The 28,000-nt window shown below is 46.4% G+C and overlaps 2 protein-coding genes across 7 annotated transcripts; both read left to right on the top strand.

Annotated features, from left to right (window-relative positions):
• Nucleotides 1-2: 2 nt before the first annotated feature.
• On the top strand, nt 3-13,941 carry PEX11A (peroxisomal biogenesis factor 11 alpha). 4 transcript variants are annotated; one of them, XM_061394439.1, is made up of 4 exons: nt 3-86; nt 2,237-2,352; nt 4,627-5,242; nt 13,861-13,941. In XM_061394439.1, exons 1-3 carry the CDS (start codon nt 31-33, stop codon nt 5,196-5,198), a joined length of 744 nt encoding a protein of 247 aa, XP_061250423.1. In that variant the 5' UTR covers nt 3-30; the 3' UTR covers nt 5,199-5,242; nt 13,861-13,941. The 4 variants fall into 4 exon arrangements, with proteins under 4 accessions (XP_061250423.1, XP_061250422.1, XP_061250425.1 ...); XM_061394438.1 differs by lacking the exon at nt 13,861-13,941 and adding an exon at nt 13,240-13,328; XM_061394441.1 differs by lacking the exon at nt 13,861-13,941 and adding an exon at nt 8,469-8,656.
• PLIN1 (perilipin 1) lies at nt 13,875-27,792 on the top strand. 3 transcript variants are annotated; one of them, XM_061394435.1, is made up of 9 exons: nt 13,875-13,964; nt 14,617-14,675; nt 17,354-17,558; nt 19,378-19,460; nt 21,331-21,595; nt 22,136-22,308; nt 24,041-24,232; nt 24,622-24,867; nt 25,884-27,792. In XM_061394435.1, the coding sequence occupies exons 2-9, from the start codon at nt 14,631-14,633 to the stop codon at nt 26,223-26,225; spliced, it is 1,551 nt and encodes a 516-aa protein (XP_061250419.1). In that variant the 5' UTR covers nt 13,875-13,964; nt 14,617-14,630; the 3' UTR covers nt 26,226-27,792. The 3 variants fall into 3 exon arrangements, with proteins under 3 accessions (XP_061250419.1, XP_061250420.1, XP_061250418.1); XM_061394436.1 differs by having other exon boundaries at nt 13,910-13,997; XM_061394434.1 differs by having other exon boundaries at nt 13,938-14,027.
• The last annotated feature ends 208 nt before the right edge of the window (nt 27,793-28,000 follow it).

The raw sequence follows: 28,000 nt of genomic DNA, 5'->3' as shown, positions 1-28,000 counted from the left end.
GGTGTGACGCGTGTCCTTGGGCTGGGTGCCATGGACGCCTTCATCCGCTTCACCAACCAGACCCAGGGCCGGGACCGACTCTTCAGGTGAGTTAGGTGCCCACGGCCTCTACCCCTTCCCGGGTGTCCTCACTCGGGTCGACGGTTCCCAGTTCTCCACACCCGGAGAGGGCGGTAGTAGCCCAGTGGACGAAATCGGGAAAGCCGCTTCCGGCTCCCGGCGGTAGCGTGGCCCGGGAGCCCCTCCTCACCCCAACTTCAATGAGGTTGGGCCGAACACATTTCCCTTCCCGTCCGGTCCCGCGCCTCCAGGCCGCCGGCTGCGGTAAACCAGCCAACGAACCCTCCTCTCCTGACCCCAGGAAGAGTGGGTTTTCTCCGCTCAATATTCCTCCAAGGAATTATTTCAGACAAACTCGGGGTTGACATCTGAGCACTTGTCAGTATCTTGAAAAGCTCCATGAAATACTTATGGGGAGGAACTGTGTTTGTCATCCGTATCTCAGCGAGATACCGCCTGTGAAATAGTTTTGTGAACCGTAAAATGCAGTGTGGAGAGCCTCAGAACTGACCACCCTTCCGAGGTACACGCCGTGCTGCTGAAAATATTAGAGCTTGTGGCTTTAATATTAGCTCCTAACGTTTCTTTTAGGGATTTGGTTGAGTCGTGCTTAATAAAAAGAAATTAGTCACAATTGCAGTTTTATTTAACAGGTTTTTCTTCTTCTGAGTGTACAATGCTGATACATACAGATGAATAGTAACCCCAACAATTATGAGACTTTTGGAACCGGGCTTTATGCCAGATGTTTTCTCAGTGTTACAACTAACACTCAGTGTTACAACCCACTTTCTCAGTGTTACAACCCACTTAACTGTCAACACAACCCTATTAGGTTAAATTCTTGAAATCATTCCCATTTCACAGAAATGGGGAAACTGAAGCAGAAGGAGTTTAATAGGGACTAAGTGACTGAACTGAGAAAACCACACAGTTGACTTCAGAACCCAGTTCTTTAACCATCAAGCCATACTATCTTTCTAACTAATTTGGTAGATTTTCAAAATGGTCACATTATGTACAAACTTCATTAAAACAGAAGCCTCCAGTTCCAGTGTGCTTAGAAAATACTCTGCAAATTTTATCAGTGAGGTTGGTTAATAAATAATTGCTTGGTATATACTTATTATATGTACTTAGTATATACTTATCTCAAGATCTGAGATTTCTCGTATTCATTTCCTAATCCTCTTGGTGGTCTGCAGCTTTTGTGAATACACTGGCATTCAGAAAATAATGTCTTGTTTTTGGACGTATTCCTATTATTAGGCCAGATCTGAGAAAAAGGGATTCATTGACCTGACCAACTTGAGCCCTTTAGCCAGGAAACATACAAGAGAAAGAGAGATTGTTTCTTATTACTTCAGGCATAGTAACACATTCAACATTTTTATTGAGAATAATATTTATAGCACAAGGGGATTCAGATGCAGTTACAGGAGAGTAGGAAACAGGCATCTACCTACTTTATTTACTAGAAGCCAAATGCATTTAGATGTTTGGTTATATGATATAAAATATTTCATTTGTTATGTTTCTGTCAGTAAGGCATTGCTCTTTGTACTCACAACAGTAATCATTTTATTGAATATTTAGTAGTATTAAACAGGAGTCTGTATTTTATATAAGATGCTAATTAGTTTGAAAGACAAATCTATACTTATTTACGTGTTGGTCTGTATTTGGTTCTTTTATAAAAAGTTAAACAGTATGCCAGCGGTGGACTTTTCATTGGTTCTGGTTTGAGTGTGTGACCTGTCACATTAAGTATTTGGTAAAAATTTCCTTTTAGAAACCTGAAAATCTTTTAGAAATTTACACTGGAGAAAATAAAGAATATGGATCTTTGCAGACTTAACGTGAGGTAGACTTTTCTGCAGTTTACTCTTTTGATTATATCCATTTGTCTGTGCCAGCAATGGGCGTTCTGAGAAACTGTTACTCTATTTTTGCAGATTTCTCTTTCATTACCTTTGTGTTTCATTTTCATCACATGTTCTACCCTTTGGCCCTGTGAAATGAGTGTTGCAGAATTTTGCTCTTGTGAGAGCTGCTGCATGAGAAATTGTTTTGGAAACTTTGTTTTCGGCAAGACATGTTTCTCTTTCCCTTACTTCACGAATCACATTTTATTTGGCTTGTAAATCATTCTCCTCATTTTTCTTTTCCATTTCAGAGCCACTCAGTACACATGCATGTTGCTTAGATATTTGTTAGAGCCTAAAGCTGACAATGAGAAGGTTGTAATGAAGCTCAAGAAACTGGAATCCAGTGTGAGCACTGGCCGTAAATGTAAGTACCCTGTCCCTTGAGGGACAGTGGCTCCTGGTTTAGAATCCTCAGACCTTGTAATTCACAAAAATACTTCCTAGGTCATGAATTTCTAGTCAGTCAAGCTTACTGATGAAGATCACTAGTAGGGCTGCCCTCGTGGAATGATAGGCCTTAAAGACGGAATATTTTGCTGCAGACGGTTCACAAACACTCTCCTCTGTTCACATTTGGTGCAGCGTCTTGTCTTTCTGCTTCATCGTAACCAGTGGGACATACAGTGTGTTAGTTCACCTTTAGTTCTTAGAATCACAAAATGTTCTGGCAATCTCCAACATGAACTTCTGGCTCCTGGGAGCCCTGAGAGAATACAGTAGCTATATCCTTGACCCCCTTCCCTTTTCCTTTTTCTTGAGGGATTGCTAGAGGAAATGGATGGATACTTTTTCTTAAGTCATTTGTGGGGTTGTTTTCATGTAAAAGGCAAAAAAGCAGTCAGTGTTTTGTACTCATTTAATTCATTTTGAGTATCTGCTTCATGTAAGTATAGTTCTGAGCTTTATGGAAGAACTAAAATCACATGGTCTAATGATATAAGATTTAGTACCAAATATGTTGGTTGAGAAAAAGAAAGGTGTTTTGAGGAGGTGGAACTTGAGGTGTGGCGAGAGGGAGAAGGATTAGGAGAGCGTTCTTGAAGGGTAGTTTCGTCTAGTGGAGGCTCAGGACTGCTCTGATTAAACCATTGTGTTGGAAGATCAATGAGGAAACTAGTTTGATGAGCAGAAGACTTACTTTGTCACGCAGAGGGATGGGAAGGAGCTCTTCTGGGTGGACTGGAAAGCCAAGATTAGAAGTTCTCCCTCTTCAGAATGTTGGGGCTCAAAGGCCCTTTAAAAATCACTGGTCTTTGAAGTTTAGAAAGGACTTACCCAAGGTCACTAAGCTACTTAGTGCAACAGCTAGAACTGGAAACCTGGATTATTCATTACATATTTTGTGTTATTTTTGATAAAACAATACCAAACATTTTTCTGAGCTCTGGATAGCTACTTATGAGAATTTACTGAGTCTAAGATATATTCATGTATGGAAAATACTTCTTTTGTATCCTCCATAATGTTTCAGATTGTAATATATACAAATATTTATTGATTGGTGCATCACTGATCGAGTTATGTGCTCTGATAAAGGAAATGCCCTGGCAATGGTTGATTTAATTGAAGTAGGCGTCACATATGACAGTATTATTAGTTGTGCTACCCACTAAATCCTGTTATCTCTACTTTGGCTTTTTGACAGTAGGGAGCCATAGGGGCTTTGGACCAGAGAAATTGCAGGATGATATTTTGTTAAGTCACTAAGTTGTGTCCAACTGTTTGTAACCTCATGGACTATAGCCCTCAAGGCTCCTCTGTCCATGGGGTTTCCCAGGCAAGAATACTGGCATAAGTTGCCATTTCCTTCTCCAGGGGATCTTCCCAATCCAGGGATTAAACCCATGTCTCCTGAACTGGCAGGTGGATTCTTTACTGCTGAGCCACCAAGGAAAGTGTTTTTTTAAAAAGCAGTCTTTTAACTGCAAGTCTTTTAACTGGAAAGTAAAGTGTAAGGCTGGAGAAGGCAATGGCACCCCACTCCAGTTATCTTGCCTGGAGAATCCCATGGATGGAGGAGCCTGGTAGGCTACAGTCCACGGGGTCGATAAGAGTTGGACACAACTGAGCGACTTCACTTTCACTTTTCACTTTCATGCACTGGAGAAGGAAATGGTAACCCACTCCAGTGTTCTTGCCTGGAGGATCCCGGGGACGGGGGAGCCTGGTGGGCTGCCGTCTCTGGGGTCGCACAGAGTCAGACACGACTGACGCGACTTAGCAGCAGCAGCAGCAGCAAAATGTAAGGCATCAGACTCTCCAAAAGAATGTTGTATTCTGGAGTTCATGTTACCACAGTACCTTCCTTCTAAAGAAGTATAGCTGGTAATATGCAAATTGTTACAACCCACACTTACGATTGACCTGGCCTAAAGTATGTTGTCATTTGTTAATGTGGTCATTCAAATGGAGGCAATAAGTTTAAAGGGTCACTTTTTTTTGCCTTCCAGGATCATCTTAGGTGTCCTTAACCTACTGTAAAGTGCTTTTCCTTTCCTGAGCAAGGACTGAGCCACAGATGCCAGTCACTTGTTAAAGAAAGCAGTGCTGACCTCTCACCCTGATACAGGGCTTCTGCCTGTAAAATCCTGTTACATCTGATTAAATAACTGTTAATTCTTGTGGGTTCTTCTTGCAGGGTTCAGACTAGGCAATGTGGTGCATGCTCTCCAGGCGACACAGCAGAGCGTTCGTGCCACTGACCTGGTGCCCCGCATATGCCTAACATTAGCCAGCTTGAACCGTGTGATTTATTTCATCTGTGACACCGTCCTCTTCGTGAGGAGTACAGGGCTCGCCTCTGGTGTTAACAAAGAGAAATGGCGAAGGTGGGCTGCCCGCTATTACTACTATTCTCTTCTGCTGAGCCTGGTCAGAGATCTGTACGAAGTCTCCCTGCAGATGAAACAGGTTGCACACGACAGGGCAAAGAGGGAGAAGTCACCATCCCAGGATACCCTCGGGTACAGTGTGGCTGACGAGGAGACAGAGTGGCTCCAGTCCTTTCTTCTTCTCTTATTCCACTCTCTGAAGAGGCATCCTCCCTTGTTTCTGGACACAGTGAAGAACTTCTGTGACATCCTGAACCCCTTGGACCAGTTGGGGATCTATAAGTCCAATCCTGGCATCATAGGCCTCGGAGGCCTCGTGTCCTCTGTAGCAGGCATCATCACTGTGGCGTATCCGCAGATGAAACTGAAGACCCAGTGACATGGTTTCAGGCTGAAGACAAGTATCTGCTTTGAAGACAAGCTGTAAGTGAGATGGACATCTGCACTAGGCACAGCCGTGTCATACTGTGCTTGAGGACTTATTCACATGAACATTTAGTGACTGTGACATGAACAGAGGTGGGGCCAAGGATGGTGAAGGGGAGAGCTTGAAGGTTTATGTTTTCTAGAATGCAGGAGTGACTTCTAAATTTCTGTGTATTTTTCCTTCATCTCACATTTATTGAGCATCTCTTATGTGCATATTAGGAGCTCAGTGTTTGCTAAGTGAATAAAAATTGAAAGAGAAAAATTGAAAAGATCTAAACTAACAAGTGGACACTAATATATAGTGACTGCAATTCGGGAGACCTGGGTTTGACCCCTGGGTAGGGACGATCCCTGGAGAAGGGCATGGTAACACACTCCAGTATTCTTGCCTAGAGAATCCCATGGACAGAGGAGCCTGGTGGGCTACAGTCCATGGGGTCGCACAGAGTTGGACATGACTGAGTCCGTGTGCCTGGCTACTTTTGCAGAACTCCAGTAGGTCTGATGCACAGCCCCCTCTCAGATCTAGCAGAGGCCCCTGATCCGGTCACTTATCCCACTTCCTCCATAGCTGTCAGTGCCAGGATGGAGCAGAGCTGGCCTTCTAGCCTCTTAACTTACCTTTCACGTCGCTGCACTACTGTCCTTCCTCTGTCCAGGAGTAAAATCAGAAATGCATCAGGTGTCTTTATGGTTTAAATTGTGTCTTTAGGTAATGCACTGAGGAAAAATAAATAAAAAGCAGATAGAAAGGACATGAAGTAAAAATAATGTGGAAAGTCACAGTTGGTGCCTGTGGGTCAGCTTGTGACGGATGAGGAGATTGAGGTTAAAACTGAGGACAGGGACTTCCCTAGTGGTCCATGGCTGGGACTCTGTGCTCCCAATGCAGGGAGCCCAGGGTTCAATTCCGGGTCGGGGAACTAGATCCCACATGCTGCAATTTAAGATCCTCCATGCCACAACTAAGACCTAGCACAGGCAAAAAACAAAACTGAGGCCAGACCTCGTTTCTCTGACTCCCAATCCAGTGCTCTTTTCATGTGTCACTGTCTTCCTGATTGGGTAGAAGTGTGAGACTCTCCAGAATCCCGTACAAAAAGCATTTTTTTTAAGAACATTTGTTGGCCAGTGGTTTATATTCTGTTCTACGGATATCTAGATCCACCAACTGGATTGTTTTATTTAAAGCCATATAACAGTATGGGCATTTATATATTAATTTTCATTGAAATTTATGAAGTTAAGAAACTTCATGAATACTATAAAGTAGAAGGATCATAACATTCTGTAAGTCAGAGTTCATATTTGTGGAGTGGTTGGGAAAAGTGGAAAAGGGCAGTGAGCTATGAGTGAGGAAGACACCAGAATACTGAGTGGATGCCACTTGCTCATGCAGGGTGCTGGGTTCTTATGATTGTGGATCCTCTTAATTTGAGGCAAGTGAGGTAGAGAAATAGGGTAGCATCAGATAAGAGGCCAGGGTCAGCCTTACCAGTAAAGCCATCACATTTATCTGAAGAGCAATGAGAAACGTACACTCAGTAAATTTTCCATAAATGTGATTGAGATTCTTAAAAAATAGATTCAGGTACTTGGCTGTCTGAGTAACCAATCAAGATACAGGATTTGACAAAGAACATTTTGGGAATTTGAGAAATGAAAACTGCTAGATCGGGGCAAATAAAAAATATTAACTATACTTTGTCCATATCTTCTACTGTAATAAATTATGTCTAATAAATCTGTAGACAGAATTTACGCATGTATCTGTGAATGTGTTCTGGGAATGGACAAGAGTTAAAGGTGGTCCTAAGATAAGCAGTCTACACAGTCGATAGAGTGAGTTCTGGTAAAATAAGCTCTTGGCTGGAAGGTCCAAGTGCAGGAGAAGGATGAAGAAAGATTTAAATATAGAACATCCTGGTTGAAAGAGACCTCTAAGACAATCTTGTCCAGACTGCTGAGGGTCCCATATATTATCCCCGTCAGTGGTGTTTTCTTCTGCCTGGAAAAGCTTGACTCTAATGGCATTTTAACAGTGTGTCCATCTTGGTAGTTTTGTCCTCTGCAAGTTAGAGTGGGTGATGGGGAGCTTGGGAAAAGCCACCTCTTCTAGAATTTGTGAAAACCTTAATGGTACCTCCATCCCTGTGCACTTTTCTCCTTTCTAACTAACCATCCCCACCTTCAATCCACCATATTCATTCAGGAGGGATTCTGAAAACCAAAGATATTTTTTTTCTCCTCAAGTTTTACTGAGATATAATTGACACAGTACTGTATAAGGTGTACAGCATAATGATTTGACTTACATACATCAGGAAATGATTACTACAGTAATCTTAGTAAATATCCATCATCTCATATAGATACAGAATTAAAGAAATAAAAAAATTTTTTCCTTACATTTAGAACCCTTAGGGTTTACTCACTAAAGAACTTCCATAAATAACATACAACAGTATTAATTATATTTATCATGTTGTGCATACATCCCTAGTACTTATTTGTTTTATAACTGGAAGTTTGTACTTTTTGACTGCCTTCTTCCAGTTACCCCTCTCCCCATCTCCTGCCTCTGATAACCACAAATCTGATTTCTTTTTTCTATGAGTTTGGTTTTGAAGTAAAAGTGACCTACAGCACAGTCTTATTTCCTGGTACAGAACATAGTAATTTGATATTTCTACACATTTCAAAATGATCACCACAATAAATCTAGTTATCTGTCACCAGACAAAGGTATTATATATTTATTGATTAAATTTTCCACGTTGTACATTCCATACCTGTGACACATTTATTTTATAACTGTAAGAAGTTTGTTAATCTCCCTCACCTATTTGCTCTTTTACCCCATACCCTTACATCAAATGGTAAGTATTCTTAATAACTGTATTTCTGTTTTTTCTTTTAAAAAAAATTGAAGTATAGCTGGTTTACAATAATGTTAGTTTCAGGCGTACAACAAAGTGAATCAGTGATACATATGTATTTTTTAGATTATTTTCCATTATAGGTTATTATAAGATATTGAATATAGTTCCCTGTGCTATACAAAAAATCCTTATTTATGTGTTTTATGTATAGTAGTTTGTTAATCCCATACTCCTAATTTATCCCTACCCCTGTTCCCCTTTGCTAACAATTAGTTTGATTTCTATGTCTGTGAGTCTGTTTCTCTTTTGTATATAAATTCATTTGTATTATTTTTTAGATTCCATATGTGCGTGCGTGCTAAGTCACTTCAATCATGTCCGACTTTGGACTCTATGGACTGTAGCCTGCCAGGCTCCTCTGTCCAAGGAATTCTTCAGGCAAGAATACGGAGTGGGTTGCTGTGCCCTCCAGGGGATCCTCTCAACCCAGGGATTGAACCCACATCATTTATGTCTCCTGCATTAGCAGGCAGGTTCTTTACCACTAAGTGATACCGTATAATATTTGTCCAAAGACATTTCTTAGATGTATAGACCAGCACATTCACAGCTGAACATTGTTGCCTAGAATTTGTTGAATTTCAACAACAAATGTTTGAGTGCCATGCTTAGATCTGGGATCCATTTGTATACCGGATGACCAGGGTCCCTGTGCTCATGGGGTAGTTGGACAGGGTTGGGGGCAGGGCATATAGGGATGGGGAATAAAAGGAAATAACTACATCCTTCAAGCTGCTGCTGGAAAGTGGACTCTTCCCATGGGACTCTGTTAGACCCTTTTCACCACTTCTCACTTCTCACCCACATCCTGGATGCCCAGCTGACACGGCCAAAGAGCCAGCTTTGTCAACAGAGCTTTCAGCCACAGAGCCCTGTACTCCCTCTGGCCCAAAGCCATGACTTCAAAGTCTTAACACTGCCCTTTGGCCCAGGTTGCTCTCTTGACACATAGATAATTTGACCTGAACATTGAAGTGAGGTGAAGGCAGAGGCCACTTCTTTAGGTACTTCCCTTTCTCTCTATTGCTGCCTTATATTTTCAAAGCCCAGGTTGGATCAATAAGTATTAAATGTATCACATATTTTAAACTTTTTAGTAATTTTTATTGGAATGTAGTTGCTTTGCAATGCTGTATTTGTTTCTTGCTGTACAGCAAAGTGAATCAGTTATACATATACATATATCCACTCATTTTTAGATTTTCTTTCTATTTAGATCACCACAGAGCACTGAGTTCCCTGTGCTAAACTGTAGGCTCTCATTATTTACTTATTTTATACATTGTATCAATTATAAATATATGTCAGTCCCAATCTCCCAACTCATTTTACCCCCTCCCTCTTTGATAACCATAAGTTTCTTCTCTACATTTGTGACTCTATACATATTTTTGCTTTGCAGGCAAGTTCATCTCTACTATTTTTCTAGATTCCACATATAAATGATATTATACAATGTTTTTCTCTTTCTGACATAACTCTACTTTGTATGATAGCCTCTAGGTCTATCTACATCTCTGCAAATGTCATTTCTTTTTATGGCTGTGTAATATTCCATTATATATATATGTACCACATCTTTTTTATCCTTTCCTCTCTCTATGTACTTTTACCTTGCTTTTGTGTCCTGGCTACTGTAAATAGTCCTTCAGTGAACAGGGTGTGTGAATTCTTTAGAATTATGGTTTTCTCTAGATATATGCTTAGAAGTGGGGCTTCTGGGTCATATGGTAGTTCTATTTTTAGTTTTTTAAGGAACCTCCATACTGTTCTCCATAATTATTATACAGTTTACATTCCCACTGACAGTACAAGAGGGTTCCCTTTTCTCCACACTCTCTCCAGCGTTTCTTGTTTATAGCCTGTTTGATGATGGCCATTCTAACTGATGTGAGGTGATATCTCATTGTAGTTTTGATTTGCATTTCTCTAATAATTAGCAATGTTGAGAATATTTTCAGATGTTTGTTGGCCATTTCTATATCTTCTTTAGAGAAATGTCTATTTAGGTCTTCCACCTGTTTTTTGATTGGGTTATTTGTTTGTTTTTGATATTGAGCTGCATGAGCTATTTGTGTGTTTTGGAGATTAATCCCTTGTTAGTTGCTTCATTTACAAATATTTTCTCCCATTCTGAGAGTTGTCATTTCGTTTTGTTTAGGGTTTGCTTTGCTGTGCAAAAGCTTTTAAGCTTAGGTCCCATTTTTTAATTTTTGTTTTTATTTTCATTATTCTAAGCAGTGGATTGAAAGAGATCTTGCTGTGATTTATATCAGAGAATGTTCTGCATATATTTTCCTCTAAGAGTTTTATAGTACCTAGCCTTACATTTAGGTCTTTAATCTATTTTGTTTTTGTGTATGGTGTTAGGGAATGTTCTGATTTCATTTTTGTACATGTAACTGTCCAGTTTTTGCAGTACCACTTATTGAAGAGACTATCTTTTCTTCACTGTATATTCTTGCCTCCCTTGTCATAGAAAATGCTCAAAATTCTCCAAGCCAGGCTTCAACAGTATGTGAACCATGAACTTCCAGATGTTCAAGCTGGATTTAGAAAAGGCAGAGGAACCAGAGATCAAATTGCCAACATCCATTGGAACATTGAAAAAGCAAGAGAGTTCCAGAAAAACATCTGCCTCATTGACTATACCTTTGACTGTGTGGATCACAACAAACTGTGGAAAATTCTTCAAGAGATGGGAATACCAGACCACCTGATCTGCCTCCTGAGAAATCTGTATGCAGGTCAAGAAGCAACAGTTAGAACTAGATATGGAACAATAGACTGGTTCCAAATAGGGAAAGGAGTATCTCAAGGCTGTATATTGTCACCCTGCTTATTTAACTTATATGCAGAGTACATCATGAGAAACGCTGGACTGGAAGAAGCACAAACTGGAATCAAGATTGCCGGGAGAAATATCAATAACCTCAGATATGCAGATGACACCACCCTTATGGCAGAAAGTGAAGAGCAACTAAAGAGCCTCTTGATGAAAGAGGAGACTGAAAAAGTTGGCTTAAAACTCAACATTCAGAAAAAGATCATGGCATCTGGTCCCATCACTTCATGGCAAATAGATGTGTAAACAGTAAGAGACTATATTTTTTTTATTTTTTTGATCCAAAATCACTGCAGATGGTGACTGCAGCCATAAAATTAAGACACTTGCTCCTTGGAAGAAAAGTTATGACCAACCTAGACAGCATATTAAAAAGCAGAGGCATTACTTTGCCAACAAAGGTCCATCTAGTCAAAGGTATGGTTTTCCCAGTAGTCATGTATGGATGTGAGAGTTGGACTTTAAAAAGAAAGCTGAGTGCCAAAGAATTGATGCTTTTGAACTGTGGTGTTGGAGAAGACTCTTGAGAGTCCCTTGAACTGCAAGGAGATCCAACCAGTCCATCCTAAAGGAAATCAGTCCTGAATATTTGTTGGAAGACTGATGCTGAAGCTGAAACTCCAATATTTTGGCCACCTGATGCAAAGAATGGAGTCATTTGAAAACAGCCTGATGCTGGGAAAAATTGAAGGCAGGAGGAGAGGGGATGACAGAGGATGAGATGGTTGGATGACATCACTGACTCAATGGACATGAGTTTGAGTAAACTCCAGGACTTGGTGATGTACAGGGAGGCCTGACATGCTTCAGTCCATGGGGCTGCAAAGAGTTGGACATGACTGAGCAACTGAACTGAACTGAGGTGGTCATAGGTGCAGGTACGTGGGTTTATCGCTGGACTTCTATCTTGTTTCCTGATCTGATCTATATTTCTGGTTTTGTGCCTGTACCATACTGTTCTGATTACTGTAACTTTTCAGTATAGTCTGAAGTCAGGGTGCCTCATTCCTGCAGCTCTGTTCTTCTTTCTCAACATTGCTTTTACTATTCAGGGTCTTCTGTGTTTCCATACAAGGTGTAAAATGTTTTGTTCTAATTCTGTGAAAAATGCCCTTGGTAATCTGATCGGGATTGCACTGAATTTGTAGATTGCTTTGGGTAGTATAGTAATTTTCACAATATTGATTCTGTCAATCCAAGAACATGGTATAGCTTTCCATTTGTGTCATCTTTTATTTTTTTCATCAGTATCCTATAGTTTTGCCTCCTTGGGTATTTTATTTTTTTTGATGTGATGGTAAATGAGATTGTTTCTGTAATCTATAATTCTGGTCTTTCATTGTTAGTATATAGAATTGCAAGAAATGTTTATGTATTAATTTTGTATCTTTCAACTTTACCAGATTCACTGATGAGCTCTAGTAGTTTTCTGGCAGCATCTTTAGGATTTCTTAGGTATCGTATCAGTTTTACTTCTTTTCCAATTTGGATTCCTTTTGTTTGGAATCTTTTGGATTCCTTTTGTTTCTTTTTCTTCTCTGATAGCCATAGCTAGAACTTCCAAAACTGTGTTGAATAAAAGTGTCTAGAGTGGACATCCTTATCTTGTTCCTTACCTTAGAGGAAATACTTTCACCTTTTCACCATTGAGTTTGACGTTAGCTGTAGGTGTGTCATATGTTTATTATGTGTCGTATCCTTTATTATGTTGAGGTAGGTTCCTTCTAGGCCCACTTTCTGAAGAGTTTTTATCATAAATAGGTGGTATCACATATTTATTATTCTTTTTGGAGACTCCATTTGACTCTTTCCTCCCCTTCCTGACTTCTAGTTTCCTGCCTTATCATATCCTAGACATACAATTGATTACAGAGGATCTATTACACATCTCCATTCCTCTCCACTTGCTGCCTCTTTCTCTGATTGCCCACAGTATACAGCTTAGCAGAGAGCCAACAGTAGGTACGATTTTGCAAAATATAAGGGAAATAAGTTTTGTCCTATTACCTATGTTAATTAAAAAGCCCTTCTTAGATAATCTGAAAACTATGGCTTATATCACAACCCTCCATCATCTCTGAAGCCAGAAACTAGCACTTGGGGTCCTGTCTGATTCATTACTAAGGACGGGAGGAGAGGTGATCAGTGGCTGTCTGGATGCTGTTGATCAGTAACTGAATCTTGGTCAACATTGTCTTTTCCAGACTTGACAAAATCCAGTTGGCTTTCTCACTGCATATTCTGGTGGCATCTTAAATCAGGCAGAGTTCAATAAACTTTCTGGAAATCTGGGATTTACAGAGATTGAAATAACTCCATTAAAGCCTAGATTGTCAAGGAATCTACCCCAGCTCTGGTTCTCTTCTTCACTGAGAGTAATTTATCTTCATAATCAAAAGACTAACACGTTCAGGTAAACTGTATTCCTGTGTGGGTTTAAATCTTACTGTTCAAAAGTCATTCTTGATAGTAAAAAATAAGGATGAGGGAAATGGATTGAAAACCATTCCACAGGACCCTCTATGGAAAAGGAGTCAAAGATTATAAAACTTTAGAGGTTATGAGTTTAATGACATATAACCCAACATCTTCTTTCTGGAAAACAGCTTTTTTGAGAAGTGAGGGTCAGAAATGGGTCACAGAGCAGATATTTCATTGCTCAGGAATAATAACTCCTCTGAGTCTGGTTTTCCCTCAGCCCTGCTCTCTACCCCCTAGTTGGCTAAATCTCCTTACAGAAGTCAGGATATGCCCAGGGGACCCTGGGTCAAATAACCATGACAACAGGCTGACCAGACGTTCTCTTCCTCTCTGCCCTCCTCTAGCTGGAAAGTGTTAATAGCTTTGCTCAAGAGCAATTGGATTTGTTTCCTCCGGACGAGACATTCGGCAGCCTGGGCTCTGTGGCACTGAGACAACATCAGCTGGAGTGAGTGTGGGGCTTCCGAGACGACCTTACCTGGTTGGTTTCTGAGAAGTAAAAAAGTTGAGGGTGAGGGTCTTCTGGGAATTTTACTGAGGATGAAGAGGCCTGCAGGGAAACCCCTGAGGGAGAGGTTATTGAGGGTGAATGACCAAGAATGTAAATACTCTGCAGCCACTGGCTTTTCCAGACCACAACTGAAATGGCTGGTTTTACAAATGGCTACTTTCTTATCTGGCTGAGCAGAGGAAAGACTGGCTGCTATGCTTGATTAAAAAGAGAGAAATTAATGCAGAACTTTTTTATTAAAAAAAAAAAAAAGACTAAACCTGAAACTCATTCTTTTAGTCTCTTGGACCCTCATCTAAGAGCTCCTAAACTTCATCTAAAACCTCTTATCTCTTAGAAGCTACTTTCATTTTTTGTTTCTTACCCTGAATACTTATAAGAAACTTTGGTCTCGACAAGTAGACTGCCAGGTCTCATCCTTGTAGGACTCTAAGGACTAGCCACTTGTCTGTGACATTCATCCTCCAAATGCCTTCTCTTCAGGGAACTTGAAGTCTGGGTCCCCTTGATGTCCTTGACGGATAGGGACTGACCCTGTGGATCTCAGGCTGAGGACTTTCTCATGGACCTAAAACCTTCTGCTTTGCAGCTTGAAGAGCTCCAATGGCAGTCAACAAGGGCCCCACCTTGCTGGATGGAGACCTCCCTGTAAGTAACTTGGGCTTATATGAAGCAGTAGACAACTCTGGGGGAGGGAGGAGCTGGGAGGAAGGGCTCAGGGGGCTTAGAGCAAAATATGTCTAGGTTATATTCATAATTCATTGAGCATTACATCTTCATTATTCTTGCTTTTGCAGAAGGCTGTTAGAGAATCTGAAGGGTGGCGGGGAGGGGGGAATGATGCCTATTAAAAACTGAGCACCTTGGAGAAAAAATTGGCTGGTGGGGGACAAGGAGAGGAAGGGAACTACTGTTTTCTAAAGCCTGGCACAGAAGTCCATGCTTTGTCCATCCAGGCAAAACTAAATTCTCAGGACTGAGACTGCATTCTGTAACTCCAGAGCCATCTTGGATATGTTAGTCTATGTAAATGGCACCTCTTGGAGCTACACAGCACACGTTATGTATGTGAGAAGGGATTACAGGGGCAGTGTGTCCAGTACTGTTTGTGTAGCCTGGTCTTCAGTATGACTCAGAGAGGTTTAACATGTTTAGGTGTATTGATGCCTCCTGGCAAGGCCTCTACAACTTAGGCACAGTTCAAATAATGAAACTGAAAAATTGTGAGCCTAAATAATATCCATCTTGTCCCGAGTTAGGCTTTAACTAACCTTTGCACTAGGAATCGCCATGTGTTGTATTTGATCATAGAACACAGAGAGGCATAAAATGGTCACGTGCATAATTAAGCCATCCTAACACATGGTAGTGTATTTCCATCCCAGGACCTCTCTTCCTCTTTGGCTTTGCCTAAATCAGTTCCCGAAAGCTTTGTCCAAAATGTTAAAGAAAAATTTTCTTGTTTACAGTCATAACCTTTTTCTAGTTCAAATTGTCAAACTCATCTGCAAGACCAAAACCTGAAATATTGTAGCCTACGGTCTGGTGTACATGCAAGTCTCCTACAAACAGAAGAAGCTAGGTCCTCCCCTCTGGAGAAAAACTATGTAGCAGTGCAAATTCAAAACTACAAAAAGAACCTGAACATCTGAGCCAGACTTGGGATGTTTATGTGGAGAATTCCTGATATTCCTAAGAATAGACAGAAAATACAATACCCTTCACTAGCCCCAGCAACCGAATCCCATGGACATACTGCCTTCTCCTCGCCCATCCTTTCACCAATCTTATGTTATTTTGAAGCAAATCACAAACTTGCCACTTCAGGCCTGAGTTGGAAGCCTGGCTCTGCCACTTACTAGCTGTGTGTTGTTGGGTAAGTCACTTCATATCGCTGCGTCTTTGTCTCCTCATTGGCAAAGTGCCGGTGACAATGCTGACCTCAGAGGGTTGCTGTTAGAGTTACTTGAGGTTATGTTACCGAAGCACCTCAATCAGTGCCTGGAGCATAATGTCACTGAGTAAATATTGTCTGTCTCTGCAAAATTAAAATCTGCATTTTTTTCACTCAAAGACCACTTTTTAAATTTTAACCAAAATTCCTAGGTGATCCAAAGTTTAATTATGTGCCTGCTGCCAAAGTTAGAATGCATTAATAAGAGCCCAGCATCCCAGTAATGAGAGATGATGGTCTCACTGGACCCCACACATTCAGATCACACCTGGAATGCTGTCTTTAAGCTTGAGTGCTATAAAGGCTCTGTCAAAATGTAGTGTGTGCAGAGGATGGAATTAGTAGATCAGGGCACTGAGTCGTTTATAAGCTAAGTTAGGAACTAGAGCTGTTTAGAATACAGAAGGAACTGCTAAAGGCAGAGATGCTTATCTTCAAGTGCGTGAAAGGCCAGCCAATGAATGATGAAATAGATGTGCTCCACAGGGCATCGGGTGGAGCAGTGGGTGGAGGTGGATTCCAGTTCAGCCACGCTGTCCAACGAGGGGCATAGGCCACTCTACGAGGAGTGAGATCCATTCGAGGAGAATTCCAAATGCAAGACTCCCAGAGGGATATGGGAAGCACTCTTGCTTCAGAGGCCCCTGGAGGCCTAGGATTCTATCATTCTGTCCAGTTGGCCAGGTCTAAACACCTTAGGTGCAGCCCTGTCACCTATTAGCTAACATGACTGTGCAGGCTTTAGGTGAGGCCCTGGAAATACATTGGTGAGAGTCTCCTGGGATGGAGCCAAGTACACAGGTGACCAGCACAAGCGCAGCACCATGTGTGAGTCCGGACACATCCCTGGGAGGGAGATGGTGACTTCTGATATGAGGGAGAGTCAGGAAGTTTCTCAGAAGAAACGATGCTCAAGCTGTGTCTTCTGCCAGACAGAAAGGGCTGTGGGAGGGAAGGGGAGCACCCAGGGCAGTGGGACCAGCACTGGAGGCAGGGAGGTGTGTCCCAGAAAGACCCAAAAGATGTTCAGGTGAAGCTCCCAATCCACGGTGGACTAAAGCTCTAGACAGGTGCACCGGCACACTCACTCCTGGCCATGAAGTTCAAGTTGAGTGGCTAAAGGGTGGGGTGGCCCCTGGAGGATGGAGGCTGCCTCAGGAGCTTTCCAGAGCCAGGACTGTGACCAGGAGAGCGCGGCCACCCGGCTCTTATGTTTCCTGTGAGGCCTGTTGAGGCCTCTCTATTCTGGATTCCTCCTGAGTCATCTGGACCCAGGCCAGCCCTAGTGAGCACCGAGGCTCTGAGACCGCCTCCCCAGGAGGTAGGAGAAGGAGTTGGGCTGATTTCTTTCGCTGCTTTCCTTCCATGCCAGGAGCAGGAGAATGTGCTGCAGCGGGTCCTGCAGCTGCCGGTGGTGAGCGGCACCTGTGAGTGCTTCCAGAAGACCTATGCCAGCACCAAGGAAGCCCACCCCTTGGTGGCCTCTGTATGCAATGCCTACGAGAAGGGCGTGCAGGGCGCCAGCAGCCTGGCGGCCTGGAGCATGGAGCCCGTGGTCCGCAGGCTGTCCACCCAGTGTGAGTCCTCGTGGCACTCGGAGGCTGACTGCCTGCCAGTCTTTTACCTGTCTGCCAGTCTGTCTGATACCAGCTTGTCTGTTTGCCTTTTTGTTTGTATCTGACTACCTTCCTAACTCTCTACATCCCATTACATAGTTGTTTTATTTATAGATACAGATGCTTTAGATGTAGATATATGACACTAATGGTAAAGAGACTGCCTGCCAATACAGGAGACGCAGGTTCAGTCCCTCGGTCTGGAAGATCCCCTGGAGGAGGGCATGGCAACCCACTCCAGTATTCTTGCCTGGAGAATCCCATGGCCAGAGGAGCCATGGGGTCCATGGGGTCGCAAAGAGTCGGACACGACTGAACAGACCTAGTGTGCAAGTACGTTACTAAGTGAGAGATGAGAGATAGATATAGACATAGGTCTCATCTCATCTATAATGCCTCATCTCTGATCCAGTTGGCATTTTCCTAGGATGATAATTGGCAGGAGAAGGGTGGACAGAGTTATGGGGTGGGCAGTGGGGGATGTGGGGCATACGGCAGACCAGACACACAGTTTAGCTCCAGATCCAGCAGCAGCAGAAACTGGCAGAGTCTGGCACAGAGACAGTGGGCAGGAGGGCTGGCCTGGCAGGACTGGGGGGAGTAGAGGGAGAGGGGAAGCCCTCTGGGTCCTGCAGCTGATGCTACTGGCCCCATAACAGGCAGCAGCAGAAGAGAGCTGCCAGCCGGGGCCCTGAAGGTGGAGGACAGCTTACCAGGCCTGCCCCTGTTCAATTTGTTCTGCCTCATTTGAAAATATGGTCTCCCTGGCACAGCTCTTGACAGGACTGAGGGAAATTCCAGAAGTCTAGGACCTTCCACCATCCTGAAGAGAGTTATGGGTACCTGTGGATTTGGCATAGCAAATAGGAGAGGACAGATACAAAGAAGACCTGGGCCTGGGCCCACCTCCCTGCCTGAAAGCTCCTTAAGTAATCTCCCTGGGTCTCATTTGGCCCAATATCAGAAGTCAGCTGAGTCATCTGGGCTCTCTCTGCTGCTTGAGAATTTTGTGAAAACCTAAGATATCTGGAGAAAGAATATGTGAAAGAGAAGACGTAGGTATCCTTTGAAACTGTGATCTCCATGATCATGGGCGCAGAGCTGACGTCCTCAGTAGCCCCTGGGCCATGTCTTCCAAGAGCATTGGCATCCTCTGTCACTTGCCCCTTTCTCTTCCCTGTGACCCTCTTCCCACTGTTGACCATCTCACTCCTCAAGGTTAAAACAAAGGGTCACGGACCATCTGGCACTCTAGACCAGCCTGTCATCTCTGGACCTAAGCGGTGCCAGGCCAGCTCCCAGCAAGGTCTTCCCTTAAGGCCTGACTGCCTTTCCTGCCCCGCTGCCACTTCTGCTTTCCCCTGTTGTGTTCACCCAGCGCTCACCCAGACGGGGGTCATAGGAGGTCAAGAGACCAAGATCCGTTGGCGATTCCCATAGGTTCTGTCACTTCCTCCTGACAACCCTGCACTTGACAAACAAGGAACTTGAGGCTCAGCCAGGTTGTGACCTGCCTGAAGTCACACCGCAGATGCAGGCGCCGAGCTCTGAGAGCAGGTCTGCATGACTGCAGAGCTACCCAGAAGGAAGACATCCCGGTCTCAAGGAGTCACAGTGGATGTGGGCCAATGGTGGCAGAGGGCCTTGGGCTGCCCGGCGCTTTGGAGGTGGCAGGGCTGGGGATTTTGAGGGCTCCAAGGTGCCTTCCTCGGCACAGAGGCCCCTGCTAGGTCCTCACAGTGAAGGCAGGGCTCACCCCACCACGGCCTTTTGCTTCCAGTCGTAGCTGCCAATGAGCTGGCCTGCCGAGGCCTGGACCACCTGGAGGAAAAGATCCCCGCCCTCCAGTATCCTCCTGAAAAGGTGAGCCCTTCCCCTCTTCTCCGCACGTCCACCTTCTGTTGTCACTGCCTCTCAGTGGAAGAACAGGCATGAGCCCATGATGCAGGATGGCATGGCATATGCCTTCCCAGGCTGGTGGCCACTGCCTGCCCCTAAAACTGCATAACCGGCTTCTTCCTCTCCCTGTGGGACCAGATGAAGGCAGGCTTTCTGAAACCAGCAGGCACAGCCCAGAGGCAGACTCTGGACAGGAGCTTGGGGTGGGGGCCACTGCTTCTGATCCCCCCTCTATGAGATACCCCATGGGCCTACATCATACCATTTGGTGACTGCTGCTGCTGCTATGTCGCTTCAGTCATGTCTGACTCTGTGCAACCCCATAGACAGCAACCCAACAGGCTCCCCCATCCCTGGGATTCTCCAGGCAAGAGGACTGGAGTGGGGTGCCATCGCCTTCTCCCATTTGGTGACTACAGATGCCTAAGATCATGGGTCACACTCAACCAGATCTCAGGATTGCAGTCCCATGTCTTCACAATCCAACACCTTATGAACCATGAGACTGAAAAAGTCGTTTCACCTGGATACCTATTCATTGGGTATTTGCTGTGGTAAGGGCCAGGTCTGGTGCTTTAGGGGAATACATTTCACTCTCAGACCTCATCCATCTCACTGATAAAGTACCACTCATCTCACATTTACTGAGTGAGCCCTATCCTATGCCAGGAGTCATGACACGTGATTTATAGAGTCCTCTCCTTTAATCCTCTTTCCCCCTGGTGGCTCAGACGGTAAAGAATCTGCCTGTAATACAGGAGACCCAGGTTTGATCCCTGGGTCGGCAAGACACCCTGGAGGAGGGAATGGCACCCCACCCCAGTGTTCCTGCCTGGCGGATCCCACGGACAGAGGAGCCTGGCAGGCTACAGTCCATGGGGTCACAAAGAATCGGACACAACCGAGCAACTAACACTTTCAACCTTCTGGGATGGGGTGGTATCCCCATTTGACAGAGAAAACTAGTGACTTCCTCCTGACCACACAGCCTGAAGTGGAGGACACAGGAGAGCAGGGCTGTTCAGCTCTGAGGCCTTGCTCTTCACTTATTTTTCTAGATAAAGGGCAATGCCTTTGTCATAAAGAAGCTCCCAAGTCAAAGGAGTTGTTGTTCAGTAGCTCAGTTGTGTCTGACTCTTTGAGACCCATGGACTGTAGCACACCAGGCTTCCCTGTCTTCACTTTCTCCTGGAGTTTTCTCAAACTCATGTCCATGAGTTTGGCATGAGTCATTGATGCCATCCAACCATCTCATCCTCTGTCGTCCCCTTCTCCTCCTGCCTTCAATCTTTCCCAGCATCAGGGTCTTTTCCAATGAGTTGGTTCTTTGCATCAGGTGGCCAAAGTAGTGGAGCTTTAGCGTCAGCACCTGTCCTTCCAAGGAATATTCAGGAACCCAAGGAACAGTATTAAAAAGCAAAAAGTCAAAGGAGAGAAAGACATTACTTTAGTGCAGAACCTGTGTGAAGGCCAGCCACATCCGTACGATCACCTAAGCACAGATGGGAATGTAAGAAGTGCTCTGAGGACAGAAGAGACTGTGGAGGAGGTGCGTGGAGGAGATGAGGACAAGTGTTATCAAGAAGGTGGTCACTGGGGGTGATTCTTGAAGGATGATTAGCATCTCAACAGGCAGAAATGGGGTGCAGAGAAGCCAGGAGATCTAAGTGGTTGGCGCAGAAAGGACTGGAGCCCTTTCCCTTTAAAGTTCAGCTTAATCAAGGTGCCCCAATACTGGCGCCAGTCCCCTGGGCCTTTAAATGAGACTTTCCTGAAGCGGGATGTAGGCCCTGCCAGAGCCTCATGCCTGACTCCCCATCCTTGCTTTCACCAGATCGCCTCTGAGCTGAAGGACACCATCTCCACCCGCCTTCGCAGCGCCAGGAACAGCATCAGTGTGCCCATTGCCAGCACTTCAGACAAAATCCTAGGGGCCGCTCTGGCCGGCTGTGAGCTCGCCTGGGGGATGGCGAGAGACACTGCCGAGTATGCTGCCAACACCCGAGCTGGCCGGCTGGCCTCTGGAGGGGCCGACTTGGCCTTGGGTGGTGTCGAGAAGATGGTAGAGTTCCTCCTCCCTCCAGCCAACGAAGAGTCAGGTATCTGCCATTGTGGGGGTTGCTGGAAAGGGAGATCCCCGCCCCCACCCTTGTTCTGCTGCTTGTGGATTAGGAAGAGGCAGCCAGGGCTCATCTAGCCAGTGCTCTCCCTGGTGGCTCAGAGGTTAAAGAATCTGCCTGCAATGCAGGAGACACAGGTTCTATTCCTGGGTTGGGAAGATCCCCTGGAGGAGGGCATGGCAACCCACGACAGTATTCTTGCTTGGAGAATCCCATGTACAGAGGAGCCTGGCTGGGTATACTCCTTAGGGTCACAAAGAGTCGGACACGACCGAAGCGACTGAGCACACAGCCACTGCTGTGGAGCAAGGAAGGCCCAGCAAGATTTCCAGAGGGCTCCATTTTCATTTGGCCCCTCTCCCCATTTTTAAGTGGAGAAAGTGACTTCCCCAAATCTCCAGTGAGCTTGTGTTGGAGTAGGGTGATCCCTTTCCAACTCTAGACACAACCCAGCTTTGTCCAGCCCCTCTCTGATCTGCTTTCCTCTCCTTCCCGCCCCCACCTGCAACTCCCACCTAGCCGCTGCCCCAGGACTCCAGGATGCCCAGAAACCTCCCAAGGCCAAGCCGAGCCTCGTGAGCAGGGTTGGGGCCCTGGCCAACACTCTCTCTAGACACACCTTCCAGACCACAGCCCGGGCACTGAAACAGGGCCATGCCTTGGCCATGTGGATCCCAGGTGTGGCACCTCTGGTGAGTATCTGCCCTGAGTTGCCATGGCCTGGGAACCCTGTGGACCTCCTGGTCCCTCCCATCCCCTATCCAACTTCACCTCCTGTCCTGAGAACCTCCTGTCTTCCAGCCAGGAGTCGGGGGTAGAACATTAGGTCTAAGGATAAGAGACCTTAGAAGGGGTGGAGGGCTAACCCTCTAGGATGCAAGGGGAGAAGAGGGCAGGCCTGCTTGTTAGGGTCATCCTGCCCCGCCCTTCTGTCTCTCCCACTCTCCCTCTAGGTTCTACTCTATCCCCAACCTTCTTGGGAGAAAGCAGAGACCTCCCCCCACCCATCTTCTCTGTAGGCACTTGGGAGTGTCACCCCTGAATAAGCAAGGTGCAAGGCACCAAACCCCTCCTCTGGGGCAGAGAGCCCTAGCTGGGCCATATCCCTGACTGCCCCCAGGCTTCTGGTTTCCCTTCTAGAGGCTTCTAATTGGCATCCCACTGCACCTCTGATAGAGTTGTCTTTTCTAGCCCCAGATAGGGCTTATTCCCCCCAACACCACACACTCTGTGTATTTTAGCAGGGATAGCCTGGATTTTTCTCATAGGAACTTTAATAAGAAACTAAGCCCCCTGCCCCAACTAAAAAAGGAAATAAAAATGTTACAGCATAAAGGTCAGTATACTAGATAACCACTTTTCAGCCATCATGAGGGTGGCACTTTTAAAAGCACTGTCAAACCTGGCTCATTCATTCAAGCAAATGTTTGCTGAGAGCCCACCACATGCCTGGTCCTGTAGGGAACTACAGTCCCCTGCACTGGGGGTCACTTCCCCACGGGGGCTAGGCTAACTCCTGCGCCCTAGCCTAGCCCATAGCGGATGGAGGCCACTCTATGGCGCAACCTCAGATACCACCATTTACATAGAAAATAATGGTGTCCCCTAAGGTTGTATAACAAGGAGACTCTGTTTGTGGGGCCCCCTAGGGGTCTGAAATGAGCTGGGCTGTGCCTCAGCGGACACCTGCCCACCTGCCCAGGTCAGTTTCCTCCCATGGGACCCTCTGGCCCACTTGATTTTTTTCACTTTTTAAAGAACGACAAGGAGTACCTCTGAAAGCTAAACATACACATTATCTATGACTCAGCAACTCTACCCAACAGAGAGGAGAGCTTATATCCCCCAAAGACATGTTGGAAATGTTACTATCAGCTTTATCCTTAGCTAAGAAATGGGAACAACACAAATGTCCATCAGCGGTAGAATAGGTAAATTTTGGTATATTTATTCAGTGGAGTGTGACACAGAAATGAAGAAGGAGAAACTACTCAGTAATGTGGGTGAATCTTACAACATAACCATTGAACAAAAGCTATGCATGAAAGAAAACACGTGTGAGCCCATTCACAAATGGGCAGAATTAATGCTTGGTGATAGAGGCCAGTATGTGGTCCCCTTAGCCAGTACTGACTGGGTGAGGGGCACAGAGTTTTCTGGGGTATTGAAAATGGTCTCTGTCTTGATCTGTGCTGGTCACACTTGCATGTGTTTCTAAAAATTCCCAGAGCTGTACACTAAAGCCGTGAGCACCTCAGTGGGTGTAAGTTATCAGTCCATAAAAAGTTGGAACAGTCCGCTGGGGCCAGGACCTGCTTGCCTCTCCCTACCCTGACCCTGGGGATGCCGGGCTTTGCCTGCTGGGGCTGCCTGGCCTCTGGCAGGGGCGGTTAAGCCAGCGGACCGCCGCCTTCCCGCCCTCAGAGCAGCCTGGCCCAGTGGGGCACGTCGGCGGCCATGCAGGTGGTGTCGCGGCGGCGGAGCGAGGTGCGGGTGCCCTGGCTGCACAGCCTCACGGCCACCCAGGAGGAGGACCACGAGGAGCACACGGACACTGACGGGGAGGAGACCGGGGAGGAGGAGGACTCAGAGACCGAGGAGAGCAAGCTCAGCGAGGTGAGGGGAGAGTGCCAGCCGAGGGGGCCCCCTGAGGGGGTGAGGAGCAGAGGCACAGGGTGACACAAGGGTCTCTGCCCCCAGGCCCAGGGACGTGCACGTGGGTGCAGCACTCTTCCTGCCACCCCTGAGCACCCAGAGAATAGTTCTCTCAGCATATCCTCACAACAACCCCATAAAATAGGACAGAGACTGTCATCCCCATTTTGCAGATGAAGAAACTGAGGTTCAGAGCACAGAAGTGACCTGCCCAAGAGCCAGGCCTATAGTTTCTTTTTTTTTTTTCCGATTTAGTGTCCAGATTCTTTTGCCTCTAGCTCCGGGGCTGGTGAGGAGGGGACGGGTCAGGGGAGTTGCTGTGGAGCCACTGACCCTGCTCTGGTCACCAGGGGGCAGCCTTGCCAGGCTCACAGGGCCTCCTGGGCAGCGTGGCACACACCCTGCAGAAGGCCCTCCAGAGCACCGTCTCAGTCGTGATGTGGGCACCGGCGGCTGTGCTGGGCACGGCGGGGAGGATGCTGCACCTCACGCCAGCCCAGGCCACCTCCTCAACCAAGGGCAGGGCCATGTCCCTGTCCGACGCCCTGAAGGGTGTTACTGACAACGTGGTGGACACAGTGGTGAACTACGTGCCGGTGAGCGCCCCCCACCCTTCTGGCTAATGCCCACCCCACCAAAAAAGCAGATTAGACTGAAGGGGCGACAGCGGCTCTCCCTTACACAGTCTCTGATCCTCGGTGCCCCAAAAACATTCTGACATACTGTGGCTTTGACTGGGGGCCTTTGCAGCCCCTAGAATATAGAGACTGGTGTCCTTGGCCTGATACCTTCCCCCACATCCATCCTTCCTACCTGCTGCTGGAGAGGTCACCAGTCATCCATCTGGGGCCCCCACTGGATCAGCCCTCACCCCTCAGCTCCCAACCGAGGGGCCTGGCAGGTTTGCATGCTGCTCCCTGGGGAAGTGTTGGAGGGAGGCTTCCAGGACCCCTTGGGGGGTGGGCTGTGTTCCAGGGGACAGAAGCTGCCCGCATCCCAATTCCAATACCTGTTCCCAGCAGGAAAACCCCAGGGGGTGTCTACTATCACTTTGGGGGTCCCTGGGTCCCTTCCCAGAGCAAGTTAACAGGTCATGCAGGCACTAGAGAGCAGGTCAGAGCAGGAGGCCCCTTCAAGCTAAGGGTGAGAGGGCTGGGAGGGTAGGGGTGGGGAATGGGTTACTAGTCACTCATTCTCACCAAGAGACTTAAACAGGGGTCTTGGCAGAGAGCTCCCTTCACTTTGGACCCAAAATGGAGCCAGATGTGGGTGCTCTGACCCAGGCAGGGACTGTCTTAGCTGTCCTTAGCTCACGGAATTGGGCCAAGGAAGAGTCAGGAAAGCCCCTGACCTTCCACTGAGGGACCTCTGAGGGGGACCCCAGGGTCCGGAAACTAGAGGGTGGCTGCGTGCCTTGCCTTGTGGGTCCGCACTTGCAGGCCCGGCAGGGGTGGCCGTCCTCAGCAGGTTCCCCTGCATCTTCCATCCCCGTCCCACCCCAGCCTGTGCTCTCCGGATCGCGCGTGACCGCCGGGCCGCAGACAAGGCGGCGGTGGGAGGTGCAGGGACAAGGGCCAAGCCGAGGGCCCTAACGTGGCTGCCGGGCCCTCAGCTCCCCAGGCTGTCGCTGATGGAACCCGAGAGCGAATTCCGGGACATCGACAACCCTCCAGCCGAGGCCGAGCGCCGGGAGGCGGAACGCAGAGGGTCCGGGGCACCGCCCGCTTGCCCAGAGCCCGCCCCGCGCCCTGCGCCTCCCCGCGGCAGCCTGCGGAGCGCTCGGGGCCTGGGCGCGGAGGAACGCGTGGACGCAACCGCCTTGCCGCGCGCCGCCTTCCCGGCCGTGCCCCGCGAGAAGCCCACGCGCCGGGTCAGCGACAGCTTCTTCCGGCCCAGCGTCATGGAGCCCATCCTGGGCCGAGCGCAGTACAGCCAGCTGCGCAAGAAGAGCTGAGCCGCCTACCTACCGCCCTCCCGGCCCGGCGCTTTTCCCCCACCCCGGGCCGGGCCGCTGTCGCGAGCAGACAGACAGAACCTACGAAGAAGTGAGCGTTGGCTTCCTCAAAGTAGTCCCGTTGGGTCCCGAGCCTCCTTACAAGGATGCTGCCAAGGCACACATCTTTTGAGCATCCTCTTTGGGCTTAGCTATCAGAACCCATTTTTGAGAAACATCAGAGTAGCAGTCTGCTTTGATTCTAGGCCTTGGTTTTTTTTTATTATTATTTTTTTTACCACAAGATTAATTGCATAACTTATCTCTCACTTCTTTCACCAAATTTGTGGCCCGCTGACATTGAACTGTTTCCAATATTTATATCCATCCTCTGTAGACAAATATTTGCTACCAGCGAGTAACGTGTCACCACGCCAAGGGTTCAAGCAGGCGATCCTGACACATGTTCAAGCCCCGAATGCAGAGATTCCTGTGAGTACACAGGCTCTCAGCTGACTCCTTTGAAGGGAACAGCGTGCGTAAGTCGCTTCAGTCGTGTCTGACTCTTCGGGACCCCATAGTCTGTAGCCCGCTAGGCTCCTCTGTCCATGTGATTCTCCAGGCAAGAATACTGGAGTGGGTTGCCATGCCCTCTCCTCCAGGGGAATCTTCCGGACCCAGGATTGAACCAGTGTCCCTTATGTCTCCTGCATTGGCAAGCGGGTTCTTTACCACTAGTGCCACCTGGGATACATATTAGCATCATTTTCTGAGAACCCTGCCCTCTTCACAGGCTGAGTCCTCGCCTGCGCTCTGTAGCGCCACCTTTCTGTTCCCGGCTACATTGCCATTTGCACCGTTCCAGTTTTACACCTAAGTTCACTCTTTCTTCCACGTTTTGAGTGCTGGCGCCCCCAGTCCTAGGAGACAATAGAGAACGTTAGTTATATAAACAATATATATATAGAATCCATGGGGCGTCCCTTGGTGGCTCAGCGATAAGGAATCCACCTGCAATGCAGGAGATACAGGTTTGGTCCTTGGTTGGGAAATCCCTTAGAGTAGGAAATGGCAACCCACTCCAGTATTCTTGCTTGGGAATCCCTTAAACAGAGGAGCCTGGTGGGCTACAGTCCATGGGGTCGCAAACAGTCAGACATGACTGAGGGACTGAACAACAACAGCATAGACCCTATAGCCACAGTTCATTCCAAACCCATTTTTGAAAACGTTAACATTTGGTACCTTTAGAAATGCATACATATAATTTAAAATTCAAACATTGCAAAAGGGTGTGTGCTTTCCTCCCTGCATTCCCTGGTTCCCCTTTCCCAGAGCAGTCTTGGCAGCAGTCTTGTGTACCCTTTCCACTACAGACTGAGGGCGCACAAGCACACATGTGCACCCTCCCCACTCTTCATACAAGCTGTGGGGTGTTATACTCACTGCTTTTTCACTCAGCAGTACATCTTAGAAGTATTTTGTAAGCAGTATCATAAATCCTCCTTGCTGTTTTTAACAGCCACATAGTAAGTGCTTCATAATATAGACATGCTATATTTGATTAAACCAGTTCCTTAATCATGAACTTTTCTGTTATTTCCAGTTGTTGTTTTTTTTTTTTGCTCCCAGGAACAGGGCTGCAATAAATATATTTATACAACAATGTTTCATGTAGATGTGTGCCTATATCTATAGGGTACATTTATAACTCAAAACCATGACATGTTGAGTGAAAGCACATTCACTTAAAGATATTGCTAGGTGGTACAGTGGATAAGAATCTGCCTGCCAAC

This window comes from Bos javanicus, chromosome 21 (assembly GCF_032452875.1).
Source record: "Bos javanicus breed banteng chromosome 21, ARS-OSU_banteng_1.0, whole genome shotgun sequence".
Lineage (NCBI taxonomy): Eukaryota > Metazoa > Chordata > Mammalia > Artiodactyla > Bovidae > Bos > Bos javanicus.
This window is presented reverse-complemented; position numbering and strand designations above follow the sequence as displayed.

Coding starts and splice junctions, on each gene's coding strand:
- PEX11A (XM_061394439.1), top strand. CDS start 31: ATGGACGCCTTCATCCGCTTCACCAACCAGACCCAGGGCCGGGACCGA. Junction 87..2,236: donor GGCCGGGACCGACTCTTCAG/GTGAGTTAGGTG, acceptor TTTCCATTTCAG/AGCCACTCAGTACACATGCA. Junction 2,353..4,626: donor TGTGAGCACTGGCCGTAAAT/GTAAGTACCCTG, acceptor TTCTTCTTGCAG/GGTTCAGACTAGGCAATGTG.
- PLIN1 (XM_061394435.1), top strand. CDS start 14,631: ATGGCAGTCAACAAGGGCCCCACCTTGCTGGATGGAGACCTCCCT. Junction 17,559..19,377: donor CCGCAGGCTGTCCACCCAGT/GTGAGTCCTCGT, acceptor TTTTGCTTCCAG/TCGTAGCTGCCAATGAGCTG. Junction 21,596..22,135: donor TCCAGCCAACGAAGAGTCAG/GTATCTGCCATT, acceptor ACTCCCACCTAG/CCGCTGCCCCAGGACTCCAG.